The sequence below is a fragment of the Mesoplodon mirus genome (assembly GCF_964341445.2).
Source record: "Mesoplodon mirus genome assembly, chromosome: 14".
In the NCBI taxonomy this organism is placed as follows: domain Eukaryota; kingdom Metazoa; phylum Chordata; class Mammalia; order Artiodactyla; family Ziphiidae; genus Mesoplodon; species Mesoplodon mirus.
In genome coordinates this window covers 43924954-43950963 of record NC_138990.1, presented here as the reverse complement: position 1 = coordinate 43950963, position 26010 = coordinate 43924954, and the positions used below count along the sequence as shown (strand labels likewise).

Sequence of the window (26010 nt, the reverse complement as noted above, 5' to 3'; positions counted from 1 at the left end):
CATGGTCTCATCCTTCCAGAGGCACGTGACGTGGGATAAGCAAGCCGGAGAAGTGAGTGTGTGTTTCTGTAGGAGACTGCAGCAGACTTTACTGCTCATCTGGCCACGCTGGCCTCTCCTGAGTCAAAGAGAGCGAGGCCTGAGCAGTGTGGTTTAGAGGGTGGGATAGAGAGGCTGGGCTGAGGTGAAAAGAGGAGCAGCCAAATGGAGGACAGCTGCGTTTACCGGCTGGAAGAGCAGACAGCAGAAACAGGAGCAGGAAGGAGCACTATCGCATTCAAACTAGAACTGGATTCTGAACCCTGCGCAGTGATTCTCTGTGGGACCTCAGGCAGGCCACTTTTCCTGAGTCTCAGTTTTCATCTCTTGAAGAGGATATCAGACTAGAAGTTCTTCAAGGTCCCTTCTAGCTCTAAAGTTTTAGAATTGTATGATTCAGTGACTTGACCAGGCTTTTAAGTAAGTTAAAAAAAAAAAAAAAGATGACCTAACAGAAGGTGGGTAGAAGACTTGAAGAGCGTTTCACAAAAGAAGAAATCTAACTGGGCACTAATAAATGAAAGGCATTCAGGTAACCGAGGTCATGCAAATTAAGACCACTGTGAAAGACCATCACACCCCTACCAGTTTGGCGAAAATTAAGAAGTCTGATCACATCATGTATAATGATGGTAATGCATACATTCCTGGTGGGAGTATAAACTGGTACAACCATTTTAGAAAACAATTTGGAGTTAAGTACAGTTGAAAGTAGACCTATGACCCAGCAATTCCACAGCTGTGTGTACACCTTAGAGAAATGAATGCGCGTATATATGTCCCAGGATACATGTACAAGAATGTCCACAGTTGCACTGTTTATAATAGCCACACACACCTACAAACATCCAAAACAAATGAGAACGACCCAAATGACATCAACAGTGAACAGATATCTAAATCGTGGTATATTCATATAATAGAATACTGTACAGTAATGGAAATGATGTACAGCTCCACAGAGAAATATACAAAAGCATGGTGGAGCCGTGCCCTCATCCCATCACTGAGATGTTAGTTAGTCTCTCCCGTCTCCAGATTCCTGGATGGTTGCAGCTACTTCTGTGATCAGTCAGGTGATGCAGTGTTTATTCAACATCTGGCGAGCATCCCCGAAGGCCTGATGTGGATTCCAAGTGCAGCCGGGAGGAGCCAGGAGTTGGTTGGCTGTTAAGACAAAAACCCAGTGATTTCAGAAAGCTTTACTGCCCAGTGGGCGTCTGGACTTAATGCGAAGGTGCTTAAGCTGCTGAGAAAAGTTTCTGGGTGACAGGAAACAGCACAGCCAGATGAGAGGGAATAAAGCTCCCTTGTCAGCGGGCAGCACGGGGCCCTTCAGCTGAATTATTCTCGGCCCCACAGGCTGCCCCTGGTGCCTTCCAAGTGCTCCATGACGGTGATGATCTTCGTCATGATGCTCAGCTTCTACTACTTCTCCCGCCACGTGAGTGCCTGCACACCCTCCTCTTCTGCGCGGACCTGTCGGGGCCTCTGGAGAAGCAGCCCCGGGACCTAGGAACCCAAGCTCCTGGGGAATGCTGGTTCCCTTACCCCACATGGCATGTGACCCTGGTCAGGCCACCACCTCTGCGAGTTTCTGGTTTCTTCCTCAGTAGTACAGGAGCAACAGTTCTTATTACCTCTTCCTTCTGACCTCCTGCGGGAAACTGAAGGAAGCCTGGGGGAGGGGCACAAAAGCCTGGATATAATCTCTATTCCCTAGGCCAGCGGCTCCTGGATCTCCACTCACCCTGGCTCTGGGGGTCACTAACACACTGACTACAGAGCCGGAAAATAAAGGGAAAGAAGCTGATGAAGTTTTTGTTTGGTTAAAAGGAAAAGGAGGAAGAGGGAAGGAAGTACCCTTGTGAGGGACTTACTTCCCTGTTAGCTCAGGTGCCACCCAGTGGCTTGTCGGGGAACTACAGCCACCCCCAGCCACTTCTTGACCAAATGGAGCCTGCTGGAAATGGGGACTCCTCCTCCCTGGGCTAGGAGATCCCACTGCTGCCACCACCCACAGGGCAGACCTGTAGCTAAAATTAGGTCCCAGGACGCCCCACACATCCAGAATACCTCTCACATCTTCCTGTAACCAAAGGGGCTGGGATCCTCACTGCACCTGTAGGGTGGCCTTTTTGATGAGGTGAATCTTTCTGGGTCTCATTTCCTTTGCCATTAGCCTTTTTCCTTTCAGTTTTTCCATGTTGGAACTTATCAAGTTCCCATTTTTCGTCTTCCCATCAAATGGCCAGCTTTCTCTCTCTCTCTCTTTTTTTTTTTTTTTGGCTGCGCTGAACAGCTTGTGGGATCTTAGTTCCCCAACCAGGGATTGAACCCGGGACACGGCAGTGAAAGCACGGAGTCCTAACCACTGGGCCAGGATGGAATTCCCTCAGATGGCCAGCTTAGAGCTCACACCTTACCTATGTCTGTGTCCGTAGGTGGAGAAGCTGGCACGGACACTGTTCTTATGGAAGATTGAGGTCCACGACCAGAAGGAACGTGTCTATGAAATGAGACGCTGGAACGAGGCCTTGGTCACTAACATGTTGCCTGAGCACGTGGCACGCCATTTCCTGGGGTCCAAGAAGAGAGACGAGGTGAGGGGTGGCCCTGTGCTGGAGCCACGAGCCTGTGTGTCATCTTCTGGCTTTCTGCCTTCTTATGACATGGCCTGGGGGCCCAGGTAGGACTGGACCTACCCAGCACCACAATACTAGAAACAAAAGAAGAATTTCACAGGCTTTAGGTAAAGGGCACTGCCATAGACATTGCTTCCATGGGCCACACACCTCTGGGAGGCCCATTTCAGAAGCCAAGACCTTGGTGGAGCCCACCTTTCTGTCGACTGTGATCATCTCAGACTGGTTCTCATGCCTCACTTCCCAGCTCCACCCCACCCTCTTCTCAGAGCTGGAGCTGTTGCAGGGACTAGTGAAGCTCTTTTTTAGTTATTAAATGTTGTGATGAGCTACTTTCTAATAATTCAAAGTTGGGATAGTCAGGGAGACGTGTGTGTCCAAAAAGCTGAGTGCACATGTCATGGGTATGGAAGACAGATTCATTTCTATAGCACATTATTCACTTAGACGTTTTTCAGCACTTTGGCCCCGGCTCTTTTTAGGAGCTGTACAGTCAGTCTTATGACGAGATTGGAGTCATGTTTGCCTCCCTGCCCAACTTTGCTGACTTCTACACGGAGGAGAGCATCAATAACGGTGGCATTGAGTGTCTGCGCTTCCTCAATGAGATCATCTCAGATTTTGACTCTGTGAGTGACCATCCCGCGCCCCCCTCCTCCTGCCACAGAGCCAGCCCTTCCAGATTGCAGCCCAGGAAAGGCTGCAGAAGTCAGAGAGAAGTTAGAGAGTTACTCTGGCTGCTGTGTTTCCCCATAAAAACCCGTCCGCATAACTGAGGGGCCTCTGCAGCCATCTGGAGAGGTTGGGTCCTGGGTGAGAGCCTGGGAAATCACCTACAAGTTTATAGGTCTGGCCAAAACAAGATCCTGAGGCCCCTCTGATTCCTCCTCCCCTCAAATTCAGATTCAGTAGACATTTATCAGGTAACTTGTATACCAGGGGAAATGCTTTTACATAGATGCTCACCCACCCTAGGGGACTGGCACTTTCATCCCAGTGTTAAGGTGGTAGAAACCGAGGCTCAGAATATCAGTACATTGGCCCAGGATCATGTGGCAGATGTCGGCTGGATGAAGCTGTTACAGGAAAACATCTTAGATGTCTCGTGGGCTTGTTGTAAACAGGCAAATCTGTCATTTAGTTGGCTCATTCATCTCCCTTGACTGCTGATAGTTCTCTCTTCCTTCCTACTGGCCTCAGCTCCTGGACAATCCCAAGTTTCGGGTCATCACCAAGATCAAAACCATTGGCAGCACCTACATGGCAGCTTCAGGAGTCACCCCAGATGTCAACACCAACGGCTTTACCAGCTCCAACAAGGTAGCTAACCAGCTCAATGTCTAGAGGAGATGGGGCAAGAGAGAGGCAGCCTACACGTAGCACGTGGGAAATGATGTCATGATAAAAGTAGCTGCCATTGGGCTTCCCTGGTGGCGCAGTGATTGAGAGCCCGCCTGCCGATGCAGGGGACACGGGTTCATGCCCCGGTCCGGGAAGATCCCACATGCCGCGGAGCGGCTGGGCCCGTGGGCCATGGCCGTTGAGCCTGCGCGTCCAGAGCCTGTGTTCTGCAACGGGAGAGGCCACAACAGTGAGAGGCCCGCGTACCGCAAAAAAAAAAAAAAAAAAAAAAAAGTAGCTGCCATTAAGTACTGTTGTGTGAAGGGGTCACAGACACACACCCAACTAGCACCACGTGGTGCAAATATAAAACCAGGTTTACGAGTTTAATAAGCAGAGAGAGGGGAACACACATGGCCCCCCACTGCTGTTCCACAGCTTAGGCAGGGCATGAGATCATTTATGCAACTGTGGCCATATTCTCTTTTTTTTTTAAATTTATTTTATTGAAGTATAGTTGATTTACAATGTTAATTTCTACTGTACAGCAAAATGATTCAGTTATACACACATACATTCTTTTTCATATTCTTTTCCATTATGGTTTATTACAGGATATTGAATATAATTCTGTGCTCTACAGTAGGACCTTGTTTAACCATTCTCTATAAACAGTTGGTATCTGCTAACCCCAAACTCCCAGTCCCTCCCTCCCCCACCCCCGACCTCCTTGGCAACCACAAGTCTGTTCTCTACATCCATGAGTCTGTTTCTGTTTCATAGATAAGTTCATTTGTATCATATAGATTCCACATATAAGTGATATCATACGGTATTTGTCTACCTGACTTACTTCACTTAGCATGGTAATCTCTTAGGTCCATTCATGTTGCTGCAAATGGCATTATTTCATTCTTTTACAGCTGAGTAATATTTCATTGTATATATGTACCACATCTTCTTTATCCATTCATCTGTTGATGGACAATTAGGTTGTTTCCATGTCTCGGCTATTGTGAATAGCACTACAGTGAACATCGGGGTACATGTATCTTTTCAAATTTTTCTCCAGATATATGCCTAGGAATAGGACTGGAGGATCAGATAGCAACTCTATTTTTAGTTTTTTGAGGACCCTCCATAGTGGCTGCACCAATTTCCATTCCTACCAATAGTGTAGGAGGGTTCCCTTTTCTCCACACCCTCTCCAGCATTTGTTATTTGTAGACTTTTTAATGATGGCCATTCTGACTGGTGTGAGGTGATACCTCATTGTAGTTTTGATTTGCATTTCTCTCATAATTAGCAATGTTGAGCACCTTTTCATGTGCCTGTGGCCATGCCCTCTTAATGTTCTATACTTTCATAAGAACCGGGGAGCAGGAACTATCTACCCAGTTATGTAACAGTGAAGATGTCCGGGCTGGGGAAATGGTTTTGTTAGGAGAGGGAAGTCGTCAGCGCTCACTGGCTGACAGATTATTCTCCTGTTAGCTCAGTCCTGTGAGGCCAGCTGTGCTTAGCGCCAGAGGGAGAGGAAATGAACTACGGTTACCCTGGTCCCAAGGGCTGTTCTTAAAACATTACCCTAGTGTATCTCACAACTGTGCTGTACAGTCCTACTGCCATCTCCACTTTATAGATGAGGTTAAAGAAACATCTAGAACGGTCATCACTCTCAAGTGCTTACAGTCTACTTGAAGAAACAAAATGAGGACGATAAAAAATTCAAAGGCCACGTTCAGACAGGGTGGTGACACGACCCTGCCAGATGCATGGCAGACAGCAGCTGGGCTGGGAGGGATTTGCCTTCCCTACCATTTCTGCCCACCCTTGCCCTGGACCCAGAGGGACCCAGGTGAGCTGTCACAGTGACAAGTCAGAGCTAGAGAGGTCCCTGGCTCCCCTGTGGGAGGAAGTGCAGAACAAGGCCTGTAACTAGCAGGTGAAGGGAAGGCAGGTGCCCGGCTGGCCCTGGCGCTCACAGTTGCTTTCTCGTGCAGGAGAAGTCAGACAAGGAGCGCTGGCAGCACCTGGCGGATCTGGCCGACTTCGCACTCGCCATGAAAGACACGCTCACCAATATCAACAACCAGTCCTTCAACAACTTCATGTTGCGCATTGGTAAGGCCTCTTGGCTTGCCCACTCCTGCCGTGCTCCCCCTGGTGCAGGGGGCTCGGCAAATCAGGGAGGACAGGGCTTAGAAAGACCCTAGGCGTTTTGGCTGGGGAGGGTCATACTCATTGAGCTGGAAGGGACCTTAAGGGTCTTTAGGTTGATGATCAAACTGAAAGTGCGATGAAATGGTCAGCCATCCCTGTCCCACGCTGTTTACAATGATGGCCTTCCTTCTCAATCCGGCTGGGACTTGAGTTTGTCTACCTTTCCAGGGAATCTTCTGTGCCTGAGGGCCTTGTTCACCTCAGTCCAGCCTGTTAGGATTCATGTCACCTGCCACCCACTACTGGGAAGGGGGGTCTCGATCCTGGGCAAGGTCACAGGAGACTTGAAGTACCAGGTGTGTCAAGAGAGAAACTGGCAACTTCTGTACTAAATGAGTTAGCATATCGGGGTGGCTGACATTTACCGAGCACAGAGTGAGGAGGGTGAGAAGGACACGTGACTTCTGTCCTCCGGTAGCTTAGGCTTGATGAAGAGTATGTTACATAACTAGGAGCTTTGTGGTGGGAGCCACGTGGCAAATTCGTGAGAAGAGTTGGTGGCTTCTGAGATGGGGCTGTGCTGAATTCTGTGCCTCTACCTCAGGCATGAACAAAGGAGGGGTACTGGCTGGCGTCATCGGAGCCCGGAAACCACACTATGACATCTGGGGCAATACAGTCAACGTAGCCAGCAGGATGGAGTCCACAGGGGTCATGGGCAACATTCAGGTACGTCCAGCAACAGAGCCGACCGTGTGCTCAGATCCAGGGAGTGGACTCGGAATAACGCGTGTTTTGCAGGGCACTGCTGCCTCCTTTCTGTTGGCCCAGCACGTTAGTTTGGCAATGCTGAGATCAAGGGCAAGAGTGGGAAGAGATGCCTCAGTAAAACAGAAAATACTTCAACCCCACTTGCAAAATGTAGGTTTAAGTTCTGGATAAGAATATCCTGCCTCGGGCTTCCCTGGTGGCGCAGTGGTTGAGAGTCCGTCTGCCGATGCAGGGGACACGGGTTCGTGCCCTGGTCCGGGAAGATCCCACATGCCGCGGAGCGGCTGGGCCCGTGAGCCACGGCCGCTGAGCCTGCGCGTCTGGAGCCTGTGCTCCGCAACGGGAGAGGCCACAACAGTGAGAGGCCCGCGTACCGCAAAAAAAAAAAAATGAATGTCCTGCCTCTTGGTGTGAACCGGTGACACCTTGGGCCTCCAACAGCTCCCCCCAAAACCACCCTGATCTGTATCACTGGCTCTGGCAGGAAAGCTCCACAAGAAGGGCAAAGGGGACAGAAAAGCAGGCATACAAGTTGCCAAACAAGGCGACCTGTGGCTGACCTCCTAGGAGAGGGAGCACAAAGGTTACGGAGGGGCGGGCCAGGCAAACCCCACCCCCCAACCGGTACACAGGCTGGAAGGGGCCGGAGAAGAGCGCCGTGAGCCTGTGGACGGGGACCCTGCGTGGGTACCACCGGGCCCCTCGGCCCAGGTTCCCTCTCTAAGCCCACGCTCTCGGTTCTCCCTCTGCAGGTGGTGGAAGAAACTCAAGTCATCCTCCGAGAGTACGGCTTCCGCTTCGTGAGGAGAGGGCCCATCTTCGTGAAAGGGAAGGGGGAGCTGCTAACCTTCTTCTTGAAGGGGCGAGAGAAGCCGGCCACGTTCCCTAACGGCTCCTCGGTTACACTGCCCCACCAGGTGGTAGACAACTCCTGAATGGCCTCGAGCCCTACGAGTCCACACGGGAGGGAGAGTTTATTTTCTGGAATCAAAGGCAGGCCTTGGGAAAGGACAAATGACCAAGTCCCAACATTCCCAAGCTGTTGAAGTGCACACTCACGTAGACTTTAGGTTCATTTGTTTATGGATGTGTGGGCTCTGAGGGCGGCCATACTATTCCTTGGTGTGCCTGTAGCTTCCCTAGAGAGTAGGGCTCTTGGGCATATAGTACTGGAATAATCCTTCCAGAGCCCTAGTTCTGACCAGTCCTCCTCCCCCAGAGAGGCCGTGGCCACTGTGAGCAGGAATGTACCAGAGGCGGGACAAGGCTGCTGCCTTTGGGCCCGGCTGGGAGCACAGGTGGGGCAGCTCTGTTTGTGGCGAGGGCTGGCAGCGGCTCTGTCCCCAGCTCGAACTTGGAAGCCGTGCTTTTCATTCTGAAGACCTGCTTGCCTCTGTGGTCCGAGTTACGTGAAATGGGCCTCGTCCTGATAATCTTGAAAGGTTCTTCTGGAACCCCAGTCACCTTAGTCATGAGAGCAGAAAGTGCAATATTTCCTTTTACCTGGTGGGAGGGGGGGAAAGGGACTTTATTTCTGAAAGAAAAATATATAAACAGATCTTCTACATTTATATTTTTAACTTTCTGTTAAAAAACTTTCCGATATTGCCTTGCCTTTTGAGCTCTTGCTACAGTCGCGTTTGCTACTGCTTTAAAAGAGAATTTACAGGTATTGATAAAGAACAAGACTGTTTTATTAAAAGCTTTATTCAGCTTGAATGTGATCATTGGGAAAATTCTGTTAACAGCCCTCACCTGAGAAGTGCTTTGCTCCCTCCCACACTGGTCCTCACCACGTGCCTGCAAGGCAAGAGCTTAAACTAGGACCTTACTCTCTTCTTAAGCTGCTTCTCTCTAAATGGTGGTCCAAGCTGGCTTGACCATTCCCCTGCGCTCCTCCCAGAGTTAGTGGGGGCTGCCACACCTGCAGGTTGCTGCGTGGCCATCAGGTCTTGGCCTTGGGCAGTACGGATGGTAATGACTCCTATTTGTGACTGGGCGGGTGGGGTGGGGCGGGAAACGGGACAGGAGTTAAAACAGCACGACGACAGGTTTTTACATCCCAGCACTGGCCCTGCGTATACTCCCAAGCCAAGGAGCAAAAAGCACCAGCAGAGCAGAGGCCGTGGTTCCAAGAAGTGGTGCCTTAACTAGACTAGGCGATGAGGGGGACACGTGTGCAGCCAGGGCCTGGAGCTTGCAGGAGAGGGAAGAGGTAAAGGAGAGGGATCTGCTTCCCTTTGCAGTGATCAAATTATGAGACTTCTGATCGCGCTTTTTTACTGCTGAGCTGAATACATTCTGTGCTCTACTAACATGTTCTAGGAAACGACACTAGATACATGGAACCCCGATTATTTTATCCATAGTACCTTCTCATGCCATATTCTTTGTAAAGCAGTGACCTAGAATATTCCGTTCCAAACCAAAGATTAAACACACTTCCCTTAACTATATGATTCATGTCATATCATGAACCTAGACTGTTCTAAGAACTTTCTTTTCAAAAGTCGCAGATAAGGAAAGTACGGCAAAATTAACTTGAAGGTATCATAAAAGCTAGAAATACTCAATTGAATGGTACATACTCCCTTTCTCACAAAATGCCTTCTCTTACCCCATAGACCCCTCTGATTTTCAGCTAAAATGTATGATCAAATCAATATCTCAAGAGAAGAGATACTCTTGAGCATTATAACAAGTGCCCAGGCAATCATGGAGAACTGTCTGAAAATGCCAGGGTCTACAGACTCAAACTTGTCCCTAACCATGCTGGTGAGGTGGGTGTCTGTTCTCATTGCAAGGACGGTCCCCCCAGGCAAGGAGTCTGAGCCTTTCAACAGTTTTCAGTTCCCAGGACCTTGCTTGCAACTGTGGTCAGTACTAGTTTACTCACTTCTGGTGTGTTCCCAATGAAAATAATATTCTAGGAGACCAGGCTCATATCCAACTTGTCTCCTTTTCTTGCAAATGAAGTAAACACTTGATGCAGGGGCTTTGTAAAAAACAGATTTTCATGGGCCGCTCGCTGTTCTTCCCATGTGGTGGATAATGCATCCGTCCCTAAAAAAGATAGAACCTATCAATCTCATTTAGTGCAACTGTAGGAATCAGAACTTGGATCACTAATATTCTGGACCCATGTAACTTTTTTTTTAATTTGGTCTGGAGCTGAGAGAGGCTTGCGCCTTACTGGTCCAATGAAATTTTGAGACCAGAAGCTCTGCCCAGAGAAATCTAAAGCCTATGATGTGAAACCTGTGGCAGCTTCAAAATTTCTGCCTCGTAAAAACATTTTATCCTTTTTCTCATTATCGCCCATGTACTATGGTACATTTAATGAAAACAAAGTCACAGCAAATGTCTCAGCCATCCCTGAAAAATTCTCATTTAGAGAAGAGTCTCTGGAGAGCTAAGTATATGCTGACTTGTCATGTCTACTTGGTTTCACAGTGAAACGAGTCTTGGCTCTCTCCACCACAGTGACCCTATGACAGCCTCATTAGCTGTCTCTCTAAGAGGCGTCTCCAATGAAAACAAATCATAAGCTGAAAGAACTCTGGCGGAGTTGGATGAAGCAAAGGAGAAAGGAAAGCTAGGATAATTATGTTTACTACTTACAGAGAGGAGAGGAAAATTTGGTAGAAACAAGGAAGATATTCTTGGTATCTATCTTCGTATTTTTCTGTTCATAGTACATAAACAGAAGAAAGTGTCTCAAGAGGCCCAGCTGATGTAGTCTATTTCACCCTGTTTCAATCACCCTGAGGAACCCAGGCATATTGTAATTTCTTCCTGGAGGTGTCCTTCCTCTTACCTTGATAAGTAACAGTGACGTCAGTTGGAAGAGCTGTCGTGAGGTCCTTATACAGCAGTCTAGCACAAAATGGGAAGGACTGGCCTTCCGGCTCCGCTTTGTAAGTAAATGACAGCAAGTTGCACAGTGAGTTTCTCTGCAAGGGCCCAGCCAGAAAGGCTGCAAAGTCACTCTAATGGGGGTGAGGATCAAAAGAGACACAAAGTATATGACAATTACAACTCCAAAGGCAGTGAGTGGTTATGACGCTTCAAACATGTCTACCAAAAACAGGGCCTATTAATTAAATCTCAGAGAAATAAATGAAGGACAGAGAAAGGCCTGAAAAAAGGACAAATGATAGAGATTTATAAGATGATTAAGAACTGGAAGCAGCCTAGAGTCTAAGTAAATGGCCAAGGGCTGGGGATACAGGGGAGGTACTATTTCTGCCAAGAACTGCATTGACATATTTATGGCTGAGATGCTTCATGTCTACATTCACGTACCAATTTAAGTTTATCTGACAACCAGACTACATATCAATTTAAGTTTATCTGACAACCAGGAGCTTCAGAGTCATTCCAAATGCATAAAGAGGTATAAGAGTCACTTATTTTAAGAGTCACTTATTCCCTATTTGCATTCATTTCCTGTCTACCTTTTTTTGTTCCTTTTTACCTCAACCCTAAGCTCAACTGCAACCCTAAATAGAAGGTAAGCCAGAGCTTAGGCAAAGATGGAGAGTATTCCTCTGTGGTATTTCAAGAAACCATTACTCTGCTTTGCACCTACACCCAAGGTTCAGCAAGACACCCGGCACATAGTAGGTACTCTATAAATTCCTGTTGAATTAAAAGTATAGCAACTGTACCCTACCACTTTGTGAGGCGAAGGAAGGGTCAAGTACAAAAGCTTGAGAATCGCCATTCATGAGTGAATAATCCCTTAACTGGTATCCATGCTTCAACATCATCCAGAGTTTCAACAGAAGAGAAGGTGAAAAATAGCTTGTATATTAATAAGAAACAAGCATTAGAAGGACAGTGGTCAAACTTCCGGCTCAGAGTTATGAAACATTTGAAAGTACATGTCCCTTTTTTTCCTTTTAAGCTTATCTGGGCTCACAAAACGCTTTATAAGATCGCAGATACCTGAAGTCGATCTGCCTGGTACTTCCTCCCAGAGTAAGCATTCAGGTACTCGCAGAGAGTGAACAAGAAGTGCTGAATATTAGTCTGCAAGTATTTTGCAGATATCTCCTCTAGGGGAATGAAGACTGGAATCGAATGGTGATGTATCTGAAGTGGTTTCTGCATGACAAGGTCCACAAAATAGGAATCCAGCAGGTTCCCCTCAAAAGCAGTGCTGATGCAGACACAGACTCCTCGGCTGGTCAGTTTCCCACTGATCCCTGAGACAAATAAGACGATACCTTAAGAGATGTCAGGCAAAGGCAGTATCCTATTCATCTGTGCATCCCAGTCCCCTCAGCACTGCCTAGTTACATACATCATGGGCTCAAATGCTCGTTGAATGAATGACAACAGACTCTTTCTTCTCGCTGACTCTGGCTCACTTTGAGTTGATAAAACCACAGAAGAATGGGGGGAAAGAAAAAGCATCCTAAATATTAAATTACTGAGGAAGAGATTTTGAACTTTTCAGTTTACCTATGCTTCTTTTTTCCTGAGTGTCAATTTATGGTAGTCCCCATGTCTTCCCACAATCCTCTTATGATACAGATAATAGGTAAATAAATCCTCATTTTAATGGTGAAACAGAGACTTGAGGGGTTCAAACTATTTGACTGGTGGCATAAAGCAAGCCAGCAGTAAAGAAAGTTCTAGCACACCATCTAGCCCATGTCAAACTGCTAAAAATGAACAGTCTAAGCCAGCCACCAGTCAACCTTCTGCTGCACAAAGAGGCCAATCTTGTAGGTAAAATTGCCTATGAAGAGCAGGCCAGCTCTGTGTGTGTATATGGAAGGGGGCAAAAGTCAATGTTCGTGAAGTAAGTCCAGGACTTATAATAAATCTTGCAAACTAACTCACCAGAGACAAGAGACCCAGATTGAAACAGGTCAGAAAAAAACTATACCTGTAAAACGATATGCCTGCAGAATGGCTTTCATGTTTTCCAGTTTTCTCTTCAAAATTTCTTGCTCAGTAATCTCTAATGTTTGGTCGGGTTCTACGTTGGTAGTAGATGCTTCAACCTGCGAGATATGTAGCAGATCAAACTGGGTACAAACGGGCATAATAGAAGTCCCATGCCCTCACCTACCTGGAAAAAATTTACATGCAGAATATTTTTTTATTATATAATCGATCAAGAAATGCTACAGTGGCCAGCCACCTGGTGCTATGAATTCACAGCAGAGGAAGAATCTTGTGGGTTACAGTGCTAGGAATCAGAAGTAGAAATTGTGCTGACCTGGACAGCAATGAATTTGGTTGACATGGAGAGTACTGTGAGAGGAAAAAGAAAAGGATGTCAGGAAAGTCTAGGGTAAGCAAAAACAGCTGCGAAGAGGCAAGGCTGGGAAAGTTGGTTTGGGTCAGACTGTGCAGGTTTTCAAGTGCCAGGATGAGAAATACTGACTCTAAGCCACACGCTGCGAGATATGGCCCAGTAGGAGGTATTGGACTAACTCTCCCTCTGAGACAACTACACAAGCTGGATCAAATACCAAAGAGGAATAAGCAATCATGCAAGTAAACAAACAGAAAATGGCCCGAAGGCACTGGAGAATCACCAAAATAGCCAGATTGAAGACTAAAGATAAATGCTCTGAAGTTAGCTGGGATTTCCTGAGGTTTCCCCCCTCAGAGCATTTGCTGATTTTTATCACAAGGCATACAGGCCAAATAGAAAGCTGCAGGCTAAATTTTGTAGCAGTCACACCATGCCAGGGAAACAAAAACTGGAGATCAAGGTTACCAGAGCAGCCTTCCTGTGGGTCAAACTATAGAAAAGGGAACCCAACATTCTGCATACAATTTGCCCTCCAGGCATTTGCCAAATCCTAAACTGCCTATGTGTGACTGGGTACTTAGAAACCAAAACAGAAAGAAGCTCCTGAAAGTTAAAAAGCTAAGCAGAGATTCTGGAGATCAGGGCCTGCCAAAGAAGAGGGATCTTGACAGATCTGTTCCCAACACACCCAAGCTTTCAAGTGAGGTTCCCCCCGCCCCCCACCAAAGGACTACACCCTAGGAGTAAGGGCAAACCAGAAACAGACTACTTCAACTGGATTAAGGTGATATGCCCATATGCTATCTGCCTGTCAGAAAAAAAAATGAAATTCTTTCTGGAGGAAGAAAACATAGTTCAGAATCCCTATATTTTTTCATACAATACCCATCACTGAAAAAACAAATTATGAAGCATATCAGGGAAGAGGAACAGACCTCTGAAAACCAGGAGAAAAAAGAAGACAACAGAAGCAGATCCAAAGGGATTCAGCTATTTGAGTTATTAGGCATAGTCATTAAAATAGATTAAAAGATGGAGAACTCACACCAAAGGGCTGGAATCTATTAAAAAGAGTCAGATGAAAATCCTAAATCCAAAAAATACAATAACCAAAATCAGGAATTCAACAGGTTTAAAAGCTGACTGGGGCTTCCCTGGTGGCGCAGTCGTTGGGAGTCCGCCTGCTGATGCAAGGGACACGGGTTCGTGCCCCGGTCTGGGAAGATCCCACATGCCGCGGAGCGGCTGGGCCCGTGAGCCATGGCCGCTGAGCCTGTGCGTCTGGAGCCTGTCCTCCGCAGTGGGAGAGGCCTGCATAACGCAAAAAAAAAAAAAGCTGACTGGACACACAGAAAAAGTAGAAAATAGGTACATTTTCTTATCTAGATTAAAGATATAAGACATAGGTCACAGTAAAACAAAACAAAAACTCCACACTTGGGAGCCCCAGAAATAAAGGAAAGAATGAGGCAGATGCATTATTTGAAAGACGCTGGCCAAATTTTCCAAATAAATGAAAAACAGCAAGTAATTAATTGAAGGAGTGCTACAAACACCAAGCTGGATGAAGAAAGAAAACCAATCCTAGCCACATTATGATATAAAACTGCTAAAACCCAAAGACAGAACCATAAAGCAGCCAAAGGGCAAAAGACACACTACATGCAAACAATAAGACTAACATCTGACAAAAACTATGGAACTAGAAGACAATGGAAAAACGTATTTAAAGTATAAAAGAAAATAAATTTCAATCTATAATTGAATTCAATAGATTTATTTATTTATTTATTTATTTATTTATTTGCGGTACACGGGCCTCTCACTGCTGTGGCCTCTCCCATTGCGGAGCACAGGCTCCGGACGCGCAGGGTCAGTGGCCATAGCTTACGGGCCCAGCCGCTCTGCGGCACGTGGGATCTTCCCAGACCGGGGCACGAACCCATGTCCCCTGCATCAGCAGGCGGACTCTCAACCACTGCGCCACCAGGGAAGCCCGAATTCAATAGATTGAATTCAATCTATAATTGGGTCCGGGAAGATCCCCCACGCCGCAGAGCGGCTGGGCCCGTGAGCCATGGCCACTGAGCCTGCGCGTCCGGAGCCTGTGCTCCGCAACAGGAGAGGCCACAACAGTGAGGGGCCCGCGTACCGCAAAAACTAACAAACAAACAAACTCCTTTAAACATGAAAAATATAGTGAAATGCGGCATTTTCAGACAAACAAAAATAGAGAATTTATTTCCAGCAAATTTACACTGAAAGTAGTATCAAAAGGAACTACTTACACTGAAGGAAAATCATCCCAGATGAAAATCTGGAAATGCAGCAAGTAATGAGCACCGAAAAAGGTAAATATATACATATATAACTCTAAGGGCATAGTGACTATACAAACAAAAGTGTTTCATACAGTTTTAAGTATATGTGGAATTAACATATGACAATAATAACATGAAAGGCTGCATGTGTGGGAGAGAAAGGATGTTAGAAGGTTCTGTAATTATCCAGAAAGTGGTACAAGTACTAATCTAAAGTATATTCTAGTAAGAAAAAAAAGCATGTTTTGTGGAGGATAACCACGAAAAGAATGCTAAAAGCATGTATAATTAGAGAAGTGGGATAATAAAAAAAGTTCAATCCAAAAGGTGGAAAGAAAGGACAAAAGAGAAACAAAGAACAAATAAGATAATAAATAATAACATGGTAGACTGAGATCCAGATATGTTAGTAATCATATTAAAAGTTCATGGACTAAATACTTTAATTAAAAGACAAAGACTGCCAGGCTGGATTTAAAATGTCTAACTATATGCTATTGACACTTACAAGAACAACAGCTGTTGTGGTGATACTAATATGTGACAAAGTTGACTTTAAGAAGTTTAACTAAAAGAAAAGGGAACGTTTCATCATGATAAAAGTTAAGTCAACCAGGAAGATATAACAATCCTAAATTTGTTTGTACCTACTATACAGCAAAATGGAATGAAAGGGGAAAAAATGTACAAATCCACAATTACAGCAGGAGATTTCAACACATTTATCCCAGTAACTGCTAAAACAAGTTGACAAGGAAATTAGTGAGGATATAAAATATCTGAACATCATGATGAACATATTTGGTCTATCTGATAGAGAGAATACAGTACCCCAAAATGCAAAACCCACATTTAATGCACATGGAACGTTTATTAAAACTGACCACATGCTGGGTCATGTTCTTTGATCACAATGGAATTAAGCTATAAATCAGTAACTAAAAAAATTACTAACAAATCCCCCAATTTTTGGAAACTAAGCAATATATTTCTAAAACAAACCTATGGGAAAAAGAAGATATTACAATGGAAATCAAAAATATTTTGAATTGAAATGATAATGAAAACATGATATACCAAAACTTGAGGGATACAGCTAAAGCCATGTGCTATGAACTGAATGTTTGTGTCCCTCAAACTTCAGAAACCTAACTTAAAGCCCAATGTGATGGTATTTGGAGGTGGGGCCTTTGGGAGGTGATTAGGTCATGATGGGGGAGCCCTCATGAACGGGATTAGTGCCCTTATAAAAGAGATGCCAAAGAGCTAGCATGCCTCTTCTGTCATGTGAGGTTACAGTGAGACCACAATCAAAGAGGTAGTTAAGTCCTCAGACACTGAATTTGCTGGTGCCATGATCCTGGACTTCCCAGAATCTAAAACTGTAAAAAATAAATATTTGTTGCTTATAAGTCATCCAGTTTATGGCACTTTCATTATTATGGCCCATATGGACTAAGATTCTATGCTTAGAGGGAAATTTATAACCTTAAACACATACAGGAGAAAAAAAGACTTAAAAAACAATAAGTGTTCATCCCAAGAAGCTAGAAGATATGCCATGTACACTGACTGGAAGACACAATACTATAAAGATTTCAATCCTCTCCAAATCGATATATAGATTCAGTGCAATTCCAATCAAAGTACAGGAGGTTTCTTTTTGGAAACTGACAGCCAATTCCCAAATTTATGTGAAATTCGAGGGGCCAACAATAGCCAAGATAATCGTGAAGAAGACCTAAACTATAGGTATCAAAACTTTCAGTAATAAACCTCTGGTACTAGCACAAAGACAAACAGACCAATGGCACAGAACAGAACCCAGTAACAGGCCCACAGTGGACCCAAAGACCCACTGCAATACAGTGGGAAAAGAGTAGTACTACTTCAAGAAGTAGTACTGGATGAACTGGATATCCATATGGAAAAAAACAAAAGAAGTATGACCTCTATTTCACACCATACACAAAAATCAATTTCAGAGGGACTGTAATTCTGAAAATAAAAAGTAAAATAAAGCTTTTAGAAAATAACACAGAATATCTTCATGTTCTTAAAGTTAGGCAAAGATTAAAAGGAAACAAGAACGGTAAGCAGAAAGTCAGATTCCTCAATCAAACTTCATTAAAACGAAGACTTTCTTCTCATCGCATCATTAGAGTGACAAGGCAAGCCAGTCTTTAAAAGATGATCTGGAATACAGATACACAACGAAGAACTCATATCCAAAATGTGTAAAGAATTCTACAATTTAATAAGAGGTACACAACCCAATAAAAATTCTGCAGAAGTCTTAAGAAGTTCACAAGAGACGATTTTCAAGTGTCCAAACAGGTACTTAAAATCATCAGTTATTAGGCGAACGCGAATTAATCCACAATGATTTACTCTCACACTCTAGAATGACAAATTTCTAAAACTGGCAACACAAAGTATCGGTAAAGACGCAGAACAATGGAAACCTTACACACTGTTGCTGGGGATGTAAAATTGGTACAATAACTTTCAAATACTGTTCGACAGTATTTACTAAAGATAATCTGCATACCCTGTGACCCAGCAATTCAATAGCAAAGTATATATTTTTACATCAAAAGACAGGAACAAGAATGTTCACAGCAGCATTATTCTTAATAGCCCCAAAGTGAAACAACCCAAATAACCCAAATGTCACCAATAAGTACAATAAGTAAATAAATTGTGGGATATTTCTTAAACGGAATAATTATATAGCAATATAGAAGAATGACCACAGCATGCACCAATACGGATGAACCTCACAGAGAGAACATTCAGCAAAAGCAGCCCGACATAAGAGTTTATACTTTTTAAATTTATGTAAAGCTCTGTAACAAGTAAAACCAATGTACAGTAACAGAAACCAGAATAGCAGTTACCTTGAGGGAAATGACTCGGAGGATTTAAGAGGGAGACTTCTGGGGTGCTGGTAGTAGTCTACACTTTGATCTGTGTGGTACTTACCAGGGTGTGTTCGTTCTGTAAAAGGATCTTCAGATTTGTGCACAACATATATACACATATGTGTGTATGTGTATACATATATATATATATTTTTTTACTTTAATAAAAAAGGAAGGGGAGAGGGAGGAAGAGAAGAAATGGAGGAAAGGGGGAAAAGGAAGACAGGGAGGGAAGATAAGAAAAAGAAGGCTGACCTTAACCCAGGAGCAATGAATAATTAATTACTGACACTTTGAGCAAGGAAACTTGTAATTTAATGAAGAATGTAGTGTTTTATGAAGATTTTCTTGGCTGTGCAGAATTTATCAGAGAAGTATAAATACCAGAAGAAAACGAACTAGCAGACTGCTGCAATAATACCGCCATCTAAATCACCTGGTAAATATTTAGGACCCATGTGGATAATACCTGCTCTACAGCAAGGGGTTGGGGAGGGGCACAAAGACAATCTAAAGAAGAATTTGACAGGTTTTACTAACTGAACCTGGGCTAGAGAGAAAGCTGAAAAGAGGGAAAAGTCAGTTTACTGTGAGGTTTCAGGTTGGGTTACAGAAAGATGGTGCTAATGACAAAAGTACCAATGACTCAAGTCTGGCTGAGATTAAGATAACAGGCTCATGTCTATGAGGGCAGATTTAAGAGGCTATTATGAAGAATTCGCCTGGCCCATCAGTAATGCCTGCCAACTGTTAGCTGGTATTGACATTAGCCACTCTACAGGTTTGATCACTTGAGGGATCAAGGACTGAAATCCATCCAGTAAGACCACAGGTAAAACATATTACACAAATTTGCTAATTCCCAGATCATGTTTGTTTTTTACACTCTAGGAAAGCCTGCCAACGTCCATCACCCTTTACTCACTCTAGCTTGATGTTGTTTCACTTCAGCCCTCAGCTTATCTCGCAGACGTCTCAGTTCATGAATCCTGGTTCCAAGAGCACTTTCCACTGCCTGTGCGCTCTGTGGCTCTTCCAGTTTTTTATGGGATCTGCTCACTTGAGTCTCTAGTCTTTCCAAGTGAGCTAAAACACCTGAGGGAAGTAAAAAGGGAATTTCACAAGAAGCTAAGGATTTCTAACCCCAGGAACAGGAAGCACTTCAGGGAAGAACAGAGGGTGACCCTTTTTCCAGAACTCTGTGGTCAGCTAAACTGGAGACGTTGCCAACAATTTATAAAACAAGAGGAGCTGACAATAGAAGTCAATGATCATCAACCTCTTAGGCCGAACACTGACCTACAAGCAGTCCCTGACCAAGACACTGTTCAAAAAGGGCATCATCTGAAAATGGCTAATCTCAGTCATCTATGATAATAGTGACCCAGAGGAAAACAGGGTCACCAAATTCAGACTCTCTCAGAAATTGTTTTTTTGGGTTTTACGCATGTTTTCCCAAAGTGCTAATGCATAACTGGATTTAGACATCCACAGAGGCTTGAATAAGTACTCTGAAGCTCTGAAGTATTAGGAGCATAGGACTATAAAGGCACACACTGAAAGGAACCGTCCACCAATATTACTGGGTATCAGACAGGAAAACAAGCTCACCAACAGATAGAAATTCAGAGGCAATCTCAGATCCTAAGAGACTGACTAAAGACCAATATAGTAAAGGTCACAGTTTCATAATGCTAATCAACTCTAGCAGTGAAGCATTTGTGAACATTTCCTACATATTAAGACACTTGTGGGGCTTCCCTGGTGGCACAGTGGTTAAGAATCCGCCTGCCAATGCAGGGGACACGGGTTCAAGCCCTGGTCCGGTAAGATCCCACATGCCGCGGAGCAACTAAGCCCATGCGCCACAACTACTGAGCCCGTGTGCCACAACTACTGAAGCCCACGCGCCTAGAGCCCGTGCTCCACAACGAGAAGCCACTGCAATGAGAAGCCCGCGCACCGTAACTAGAGAAAGCCCGCGTGCAGCAACGAAAACCCAACACAGCCAAAACTAACTAAATAAATTTATTAAAAAAGAGACACTTGTGCTAGATCCTTTACTTGCAAAGCATGCAAAGTAAAGCATTTATTTAATATTTCCTACGCATTAGGCATGTGCTAAATGCTTCACTTGAAAAGCATTAAAATAATTATCTAATTTCCACAGCCACCACCACAATGCTATTATTCATCTCCATTTTCCAGATGAAAAAACTGAGGCAAAGAAAAGTAAAATAACTTGCCCAAGGCCACAGTATTTATAATGGCAGAGCCAGGACTCCAACCCAGATCTGACCAATACCAGTCACTGCCTCTTCCACGGGAGTAATGCATAAATGGCTCCCCCGAAATCCTGGGAAGAGTAAAGAAAGCTCATTGGCTAGAACTGTAGCTCTGAATATGAACGCCTAGCATACTTGGAATGCAACCTATTGGTCTAAAAAGGGATAAGAGCCTAGAATATGTCAAGTAATTTTTCCTGCCCCAATGATCTTAGCTGCCTGTCCCTTTAAGTCTTCAATGTTAGTTCCTTTCACCATCCTGCTCCCAAACAGCACACTCGGTTAGAGGAGGAAAGGGCTTTCAACCTGCGCGTTGTTTGGGCAGCAGTAGTAAGGGGGGAAAGGCGACCCTTTGAATACCTCCTCTGGACTCGCCGTCTTGACTTAGAGTATTCGCCAGCTCCATCTCCTCCTCAGATTTCCAAGAGCCTTGCTAGAAAGCTGTCCAAGCCCCAGTAATAGGGCTGTCCTTGGAGACAAAATAAAATGGCGAGAATCGATTCACATTCAGACAAACCTAGAGGGCAGGCACACGCAACGCAGGTACGCACCCGTGCGCCCCGGACACCCCAAGTGTCGTCGCTAGGCCTCCCCTTCCCTGACCCGCCTGCTCCGCTCCCCGGGTCCGAGCCGGCGGTGTCCACGTCTACTCCCCGCCCCTGCGCGCTCCTAAAGCGCGGCGCCTCCGGTTCCTCCGGGCTTCCTTGCACACGGAAGGAGCTGTAAGAATGCCGTTCAGCCTTCCACCCTGTCACGGTCCCTTCCGCCACTGGGTCTTACTTTCCCTTATCTCCTCTCCTCTGGCTCACTCAGGCCAAGGCCGAGAGTTCCCGCTTACCTTCAAATCCAAGCCAACCGGCCCCAGCGTGCTTTGCACTCCCGCCGTACAAAAATATGGCAGCGCTCAAGGCCCCTCCCTGATCCCGGCATGCATCGGGGGATAGGCCTGGCCTTTCAGTTGTGCGGGAGGATGGCGGCCGCTGGCGCAGAGCCGCAGATACTGGTACAGTACCTGGTGTTACGAAAGGATCTATCAGAGGCGCCGTTTTCCTGGCCAGCGGGCGCATTGGTAGCACAAGCCTGTCACGCAGCCACCGCGGCCTTGCACATTCACCGGGACCACCCACACACTGCCGCTTACCTCCGGGAGCTGGGGCGCATGCGCAAGGTGGTCCTCGAGGTGAGGCCCGGGCGGAGGGGGAGGGGCCCTGAGGATATCGAGACCGGAAGAGGGTGTGGTCTTGAGTCGGAGGGCCTAACTTCATGGAGTGGGTGTGGCATTAGTGGGGAGGGGTGTTTGACTTACAAGTTTTGGTAAGGTTTCTGGGGCTTGAGCTATTGCCCAAGGAGCCTTACCTTGACTGGGCGGGGCCTGACGGTGTGAAGAGTGGACATTGGGCCCGTTATAAATGCTTCCCGCACCCCTTCGGTCTTACCTGCGTCCCTCTTAAACAGATGCCTGTGAGGGCGGAGGCTGGTGGAGCGACACCTGCCTTTCTACCTGTGCACTGCGCCGGCCTTTTAATGGCTGCGCAGAAAAGTACTGTCCTTAACCCTCTTCGCAAAACCGATCCAGAAGGGTAAGGACGCGGGGTTCCTTATTGCAAGTGAAGTCAAACTGGAGCATTTACCTGGTTCTGACGCCAAATTATTTGAAAATAAATGTGAACCCTAGTATAATTTGAACCTAGCATCAGAGGTAAGGTTCTTTTTACAGATAGCCAAACAGATCTTACCCTTACCTTCTGTCAATTCTGCCTCTAGAAATGTATCCTAAGAAAATAGCAAGATGCACCCAAAGAGCGTTGTACAAGGATAGGAGCATTTTATAATAGTAAAAAAAGTGGAAATCACTAAATTTCCAGTACGATGAATTGTCTAAACTTATGCCCTTATAATGGATTATTACGAAACTAGCATAAATCATGTTTTGGGAGCATATTTACCTGGCATGGAAGAGTGCTCATGATGCGATTCTAATTGAACTATATATTCTACATACAAAGTGATCCAGATTTTGAAAGTAAGAACTAAGAAAATATATCCAAATATTAAGTAGTGAGTGGGTAGTGGAATTTTGGTTATTTTGTAATGTTTCTCTATTTTTTTTTAGTTTCCTACATTAAGCACACATTTTATAATGAAAAAAATATTGCTTTCATTTTAAAGCAATCTTCTTCTCATAAAATTTATTTATTTTAATAAATAAACCTGGGGTGGAGGGGTTGGGTAATTCCTTCTTGGCCAGATGGCAAAAGCAGATCATTTTTCAAGAGAAAAATTGCTGTTGGGTAATGAAACATTAAACTGTAACCTGTAGGAAAATGTCTTGAGAATCTATATAAGTAGGCAGAAAAGAAACAGATAGCTTTTTCCTTTAGATTCTTTTTATAGGATTTTATAGGAAGGCTTCAAGAAATCATGTAGTTCAGACATCCCCCACTCCCTTGCTTTCAGGCAGATAAAATATTTACCCCTTTTCTCAGATGAGACATCTGAAGCCCACAGAGATTAAGTGACTCCTCTGAATTTAAAAGACATCTCATGATTCTGTTGTTAGCTATGACTCAAGAAAGGGACGTAGGAGTCACCACTGATTAAATAAAGGTGGTGCTGTAGCCATAAAGACCAATAAAATATAAGACAGTGCCAAGATTAACTCCATTTACGGGGTGCTTTGTGTCAGGCACAGATCTGAGCCTGATTTCATTGAACCTCACTACTACTAGGAAGCATTATCATCCCATTTTACAACGGGGACACAAAGGTTCAGCTAAGTCACATAACTTATCAAAGAGCACACAAATCAGCAAGTGGTAGAGCAAGGGTTTGGACTCACTCTAACTTGTACTGTGCTGCTCCTGGTGCTGAAGAAGGAGGGAGGGGAAGTCAATGCATTCTTCTTCCGCATGCTCAAAGGACTCATTAGATTAAGAGTGGCAATCCCGGCATCCTCTAATTTGATCAAGACAAACCTCTAGTTTTCTTAGTGGCTGCTGCCTACATAGGCAAAAAAATATACCTTATGCAACATAACACACTAAGTATCTTTATTTTCTGAGTGATAGCTATACTATTTGCTGTAATGGGATTCAGCATGGGTGATAAAGATGATGAGAGACAATTTCAGAAGGACACTAGAGAATAGTTTGCCCACGCTTGAGTTAAAAACTGGGAACTATCCTGGCGGAAAGAAAATCCTTCTAGGTTTGTGTGGACTAGGGTGGAAGTAGGAGGGAGGTGGGGGTGATGTGATTTTAGAAATCCTTCCAGTAGTCAGCTCTTAAAGTCAGAGCTGGCTGAGGGATTAGGGATGCTGTTTAGGCACCAGAACTAGAAAATGTGTAGAGCACAATTACTGACAATGCAATCCCACCCCCACTCCCACCCCTTCAGAGAGTGAATGGCAAATGGAGCAATGAAGCTGTTGTTTCTAGAGACATGCTCTACAGTTCCTTCTTTGGTAGAGCTGTTCCTCCAGTTTCAGTTAAGAGGAGCCCCTCTCCATCCTTTTTTTTTTTTTCCTTTGCCTTTTGTCACTTACCAAATGGGCTTTTCAGTCTGTGTTCTGCTCCTTGTAGGCCCCAGATGAGACCACCTTAAAGTTGCTGGCAGAGACACTGCAACAGAAGAACATTGACCACAAGCTATGGGTGGAGCAGCCAGAGAACATCCCCACTTGCATTGCACTCCGTCCCTACCCCAAGGAAGAAGTGAACCAGTATTTGAAGAAGTTCCGATTGTTCAAATGACTGAAGTTATCAATTGCTTTGATATGTTTGAATATCAGCTGGATCCAGAAACTGCACGCCGTCCATCCCTAAGCACCGTGTACTCCTTTCAGTGGCAATTCCCTTCCCTTTAAATTATGACAGTTTCTTGAGGGTCAAAACATGTTCATATTAAAGTTGTCATTAATAAGTATTTTTACTTATAAGTTCAGATGGGGAAAGTAGGTGAGTAGCATTATCATCTATGGGTCATTGCTCAAATAGAAGATTTGGTTAGACTCCTATATAGGGATCAAGGAAATACCCTTACTTTTTTGTTAGGAATAATAGAGTTCTTCCAGTTACCCAGGTTTAAAACTTTTCCCTTGAGTTCCCTATTTCTTACTCACATCCAGATATTGTAATCATTGAATCTTGGACACCATCAACTTTAAGATACACCATTATTTTACATGTTGTTAAGAAAGAAGAAATGCTGCCAACTGAGGCATGTAATTTCATTTCAAAGATGTTAAAATGTATTTGATTTAATAAAATATGTCAAGTACTACATCTATTTCCTTATAGTTTCCAGTGCCCCCACCCTGAATCAGGCTCTCATTTCGCTCACGAGTGTCCCACTGGTCTGCTCATCTAGCGTATCCTGGTTACAAGGCAGCAAGCGTTCTGCCATCAGGTTCACATATTGATAGGATCACTGAGCACCCTTTTCACTATAGGCTCCAACTTGCCCAGTAATAAAGTCAAGATTCCTTAGCTTAGCCCTCAGGCCCTCCACGTTTATATTTCCTACCTACCTTTTTAGGTGAATCTTCTATTCCCTTATCCAAACTTGACGTATCAGTGTAGACTCCAGTTGCTGCCCTCTAGTCTCTGGCCTGGGAGTCGAATGTTAGTACTCTCCCCCTTCCTTCCCTGCCTCTGGACTGAAACTTTGTGGCTCAAGTGCTATCACTGTCACAAAGTCTTACGCAGCCAAAAATGATAGCTCCCTTCTCTGAACATCTATTATAACACTGTTGAGTGCTTAAAATAGTTCTATAAACATTTGGAGACATCTACTGAAATTGTTTGGACATCTGTGAAGCGAAGTTTATAAAGGGTCATTTGTTCAACAGATATCTGTTGCATGTCTACTGTGGCAGGCTGTACTAAGAGCTGAGGATACAAAGATGGATAAAAGTTTTCGCCCTCAGGTAGTGAAGAATCTAGTGAGAAGACAGATATATAGATATTAATACAGAGAGAAATGTACAAGGTAAAATGGGTACACTTCCCCCCACCCTCTAGATACCAAGACTGCCAAGCTACTAGATAGGAAGATTTTCCTTTATAAGAGATGGTCACTTGAAACTAGGAGAGTTGATAGGGTCTCCCAGGGAGAACTGGTAGAGTGCTAAGGGCAGAACCAACCCCAGGAACCCAAGTGAATAGAGTCTCAAGGGGGAGAGGGCAATCAAGGGCAGCACAGAATTTCACTAAATAAGAAATGAAAACATTTAGCAATTGGGAA

At 44.8% G+C, this 26010-nt stretch overlaps 3 protein-coding genes across 7 annotated transcripts in view; 2 read left to right on the top strand and 1 right to left on the bottom strand.

Annotated features, from left to right (window-relative positions):
* The window catches only part of ADCY3 (adenylate cyclase 3), an 88528-nt gene extending 80624 nt beyond the window's left edge, over positions 1 to 7904 (top strand). For 2 of the 3 annotated variants that reach the window (XM_082642302.1, XM_082642301.1), the window contains exons 16-21: positions 1402 to 1483; positions 2484 to 2642; positions 3167 to 3313; positions 3885 to 4004; positions 6029 to 6149; positions 6793 to 7705. In XM_082642302.1, coding sequence (XP_082498428.1) covers positions 1402 to 1483; positions 2484 to 2642; positions 3167 to 3313; positions 3885 to 4004; positions 6029 to 6149; positions 6793 to 7130 — 967 coding nt within the window. In that variant the 3' untranslated portion in view covers positions 7131 to 7705. The other variant, XM_082642303.1, reaches the window with a different exon arrangement.
* Positions 7905 to 8335: 431 nt separating this feature from the next.
* Positions 8336 to 21860, bottom strand: CENPO (centromere protein O). Of its 3 annotated transcripts, none has more exons than XM_082642305.1 (8): positions 21779 to 21860; positions 21127 to 21235; positions 19407 to 19576; positions 12859 to 12976; positions 11910 to 12169; positions 10777 to 10948; positions 9856 to 10022; positions 8336 to 8462 (listed from the first exon to the last, which is right to left on the bottom strand). In XM_082642305.1, exons 2-7 carry the CDS (start codon positions 21170 to 21172, stop codon positions 9886 to 9888), a joined length of 903 nt encoding a protein of 300 aa, XP_082498431.1. In that variant the 5' UTR covers positions 21173 to 21235; positions 21779 to 21860; the 3' UTR covers positions 8336 to 8462; positions 9856 to 9885. The 3 variants fall into 3 exon arrangements, with proteins under 3 accessions (XP_082498431.1, XP_082498430.1, XP_082498432.1); XM_082642304.1 differs by lacking the exon at positions 21779 to 21860 and adding an exon at positions 21605 to 21692; XM_082642306.1 differs by lacking the exons at positions 8336 to 8462; positions 21779 to 21860 and adding an exon at positions 21605 to 21692 and having other exon boundaries at positions 9854 to 10022.
* PTRHD1 (peptidyl-tRNA hydrolase domain containing 1) lies at positions 21682 to 25047 on the top strand. Its single transcript, XM_082642307.1, has 2 exons — positions 21682 to 21946; positions 24348 to 25047. The coding sequence occupies exons 1-2, from the start codon at positions 21695 to 21697 to the stop codon at positions 24516 to 24518; spliced, it is 423 nt and encodes a 140-aa protein (XP_082498433.1). The 5' UTR covers positions 21682 to 21694; the 3' UTR covers positions 24519 to 25047.
* Positions 25048 to 26010: the final 963 nt, after the last annotated feature.

What these genes read in the sequence shown, in the direction of transcription:
- CENPO (XM_082642305.1), bottom strand. Translation starts at nt 21,172, where the DNA reads ATGGAGCTGGCGAATACTCTAAGTCAAGACGGCGAGTCCAGAGGAG. An exon ending in GCAGGCATATCGTTTTACAG is followed by an intron (nt 12,170 to 12,858) that starts GTATAGTTTTTT and finishes TATTTGTCTCAG; the next exon opens with GGATCAGTGGGAAACTGACC. An exon ending in CGTCACTGTTACTTATCAAG is followed by an intron (nt 10,023 to 10,776) that starts GTAAGAGGAAGG and finishes TATCTTTTTTAG; the next exon opens with GGACGGATGCATTATCCACC.
- PTRHD1 (XM_082642307.1), top strand. Translation starts at nt 21,695, where the DNA reads ATGCATCGGGGGATAGGCCTGGCCTTTCAGTTGTGCGGGAGGATGGCG. An exon ending in TGCGCAAGGTGGTCCTCGAG is followed by an intron (nt 21,947 to 24,347) that starts GTGAGGCCCGGG and finishes TGCTCCTTGTAG; the next exon opens with GCCCCAGATGAGACCACCTT.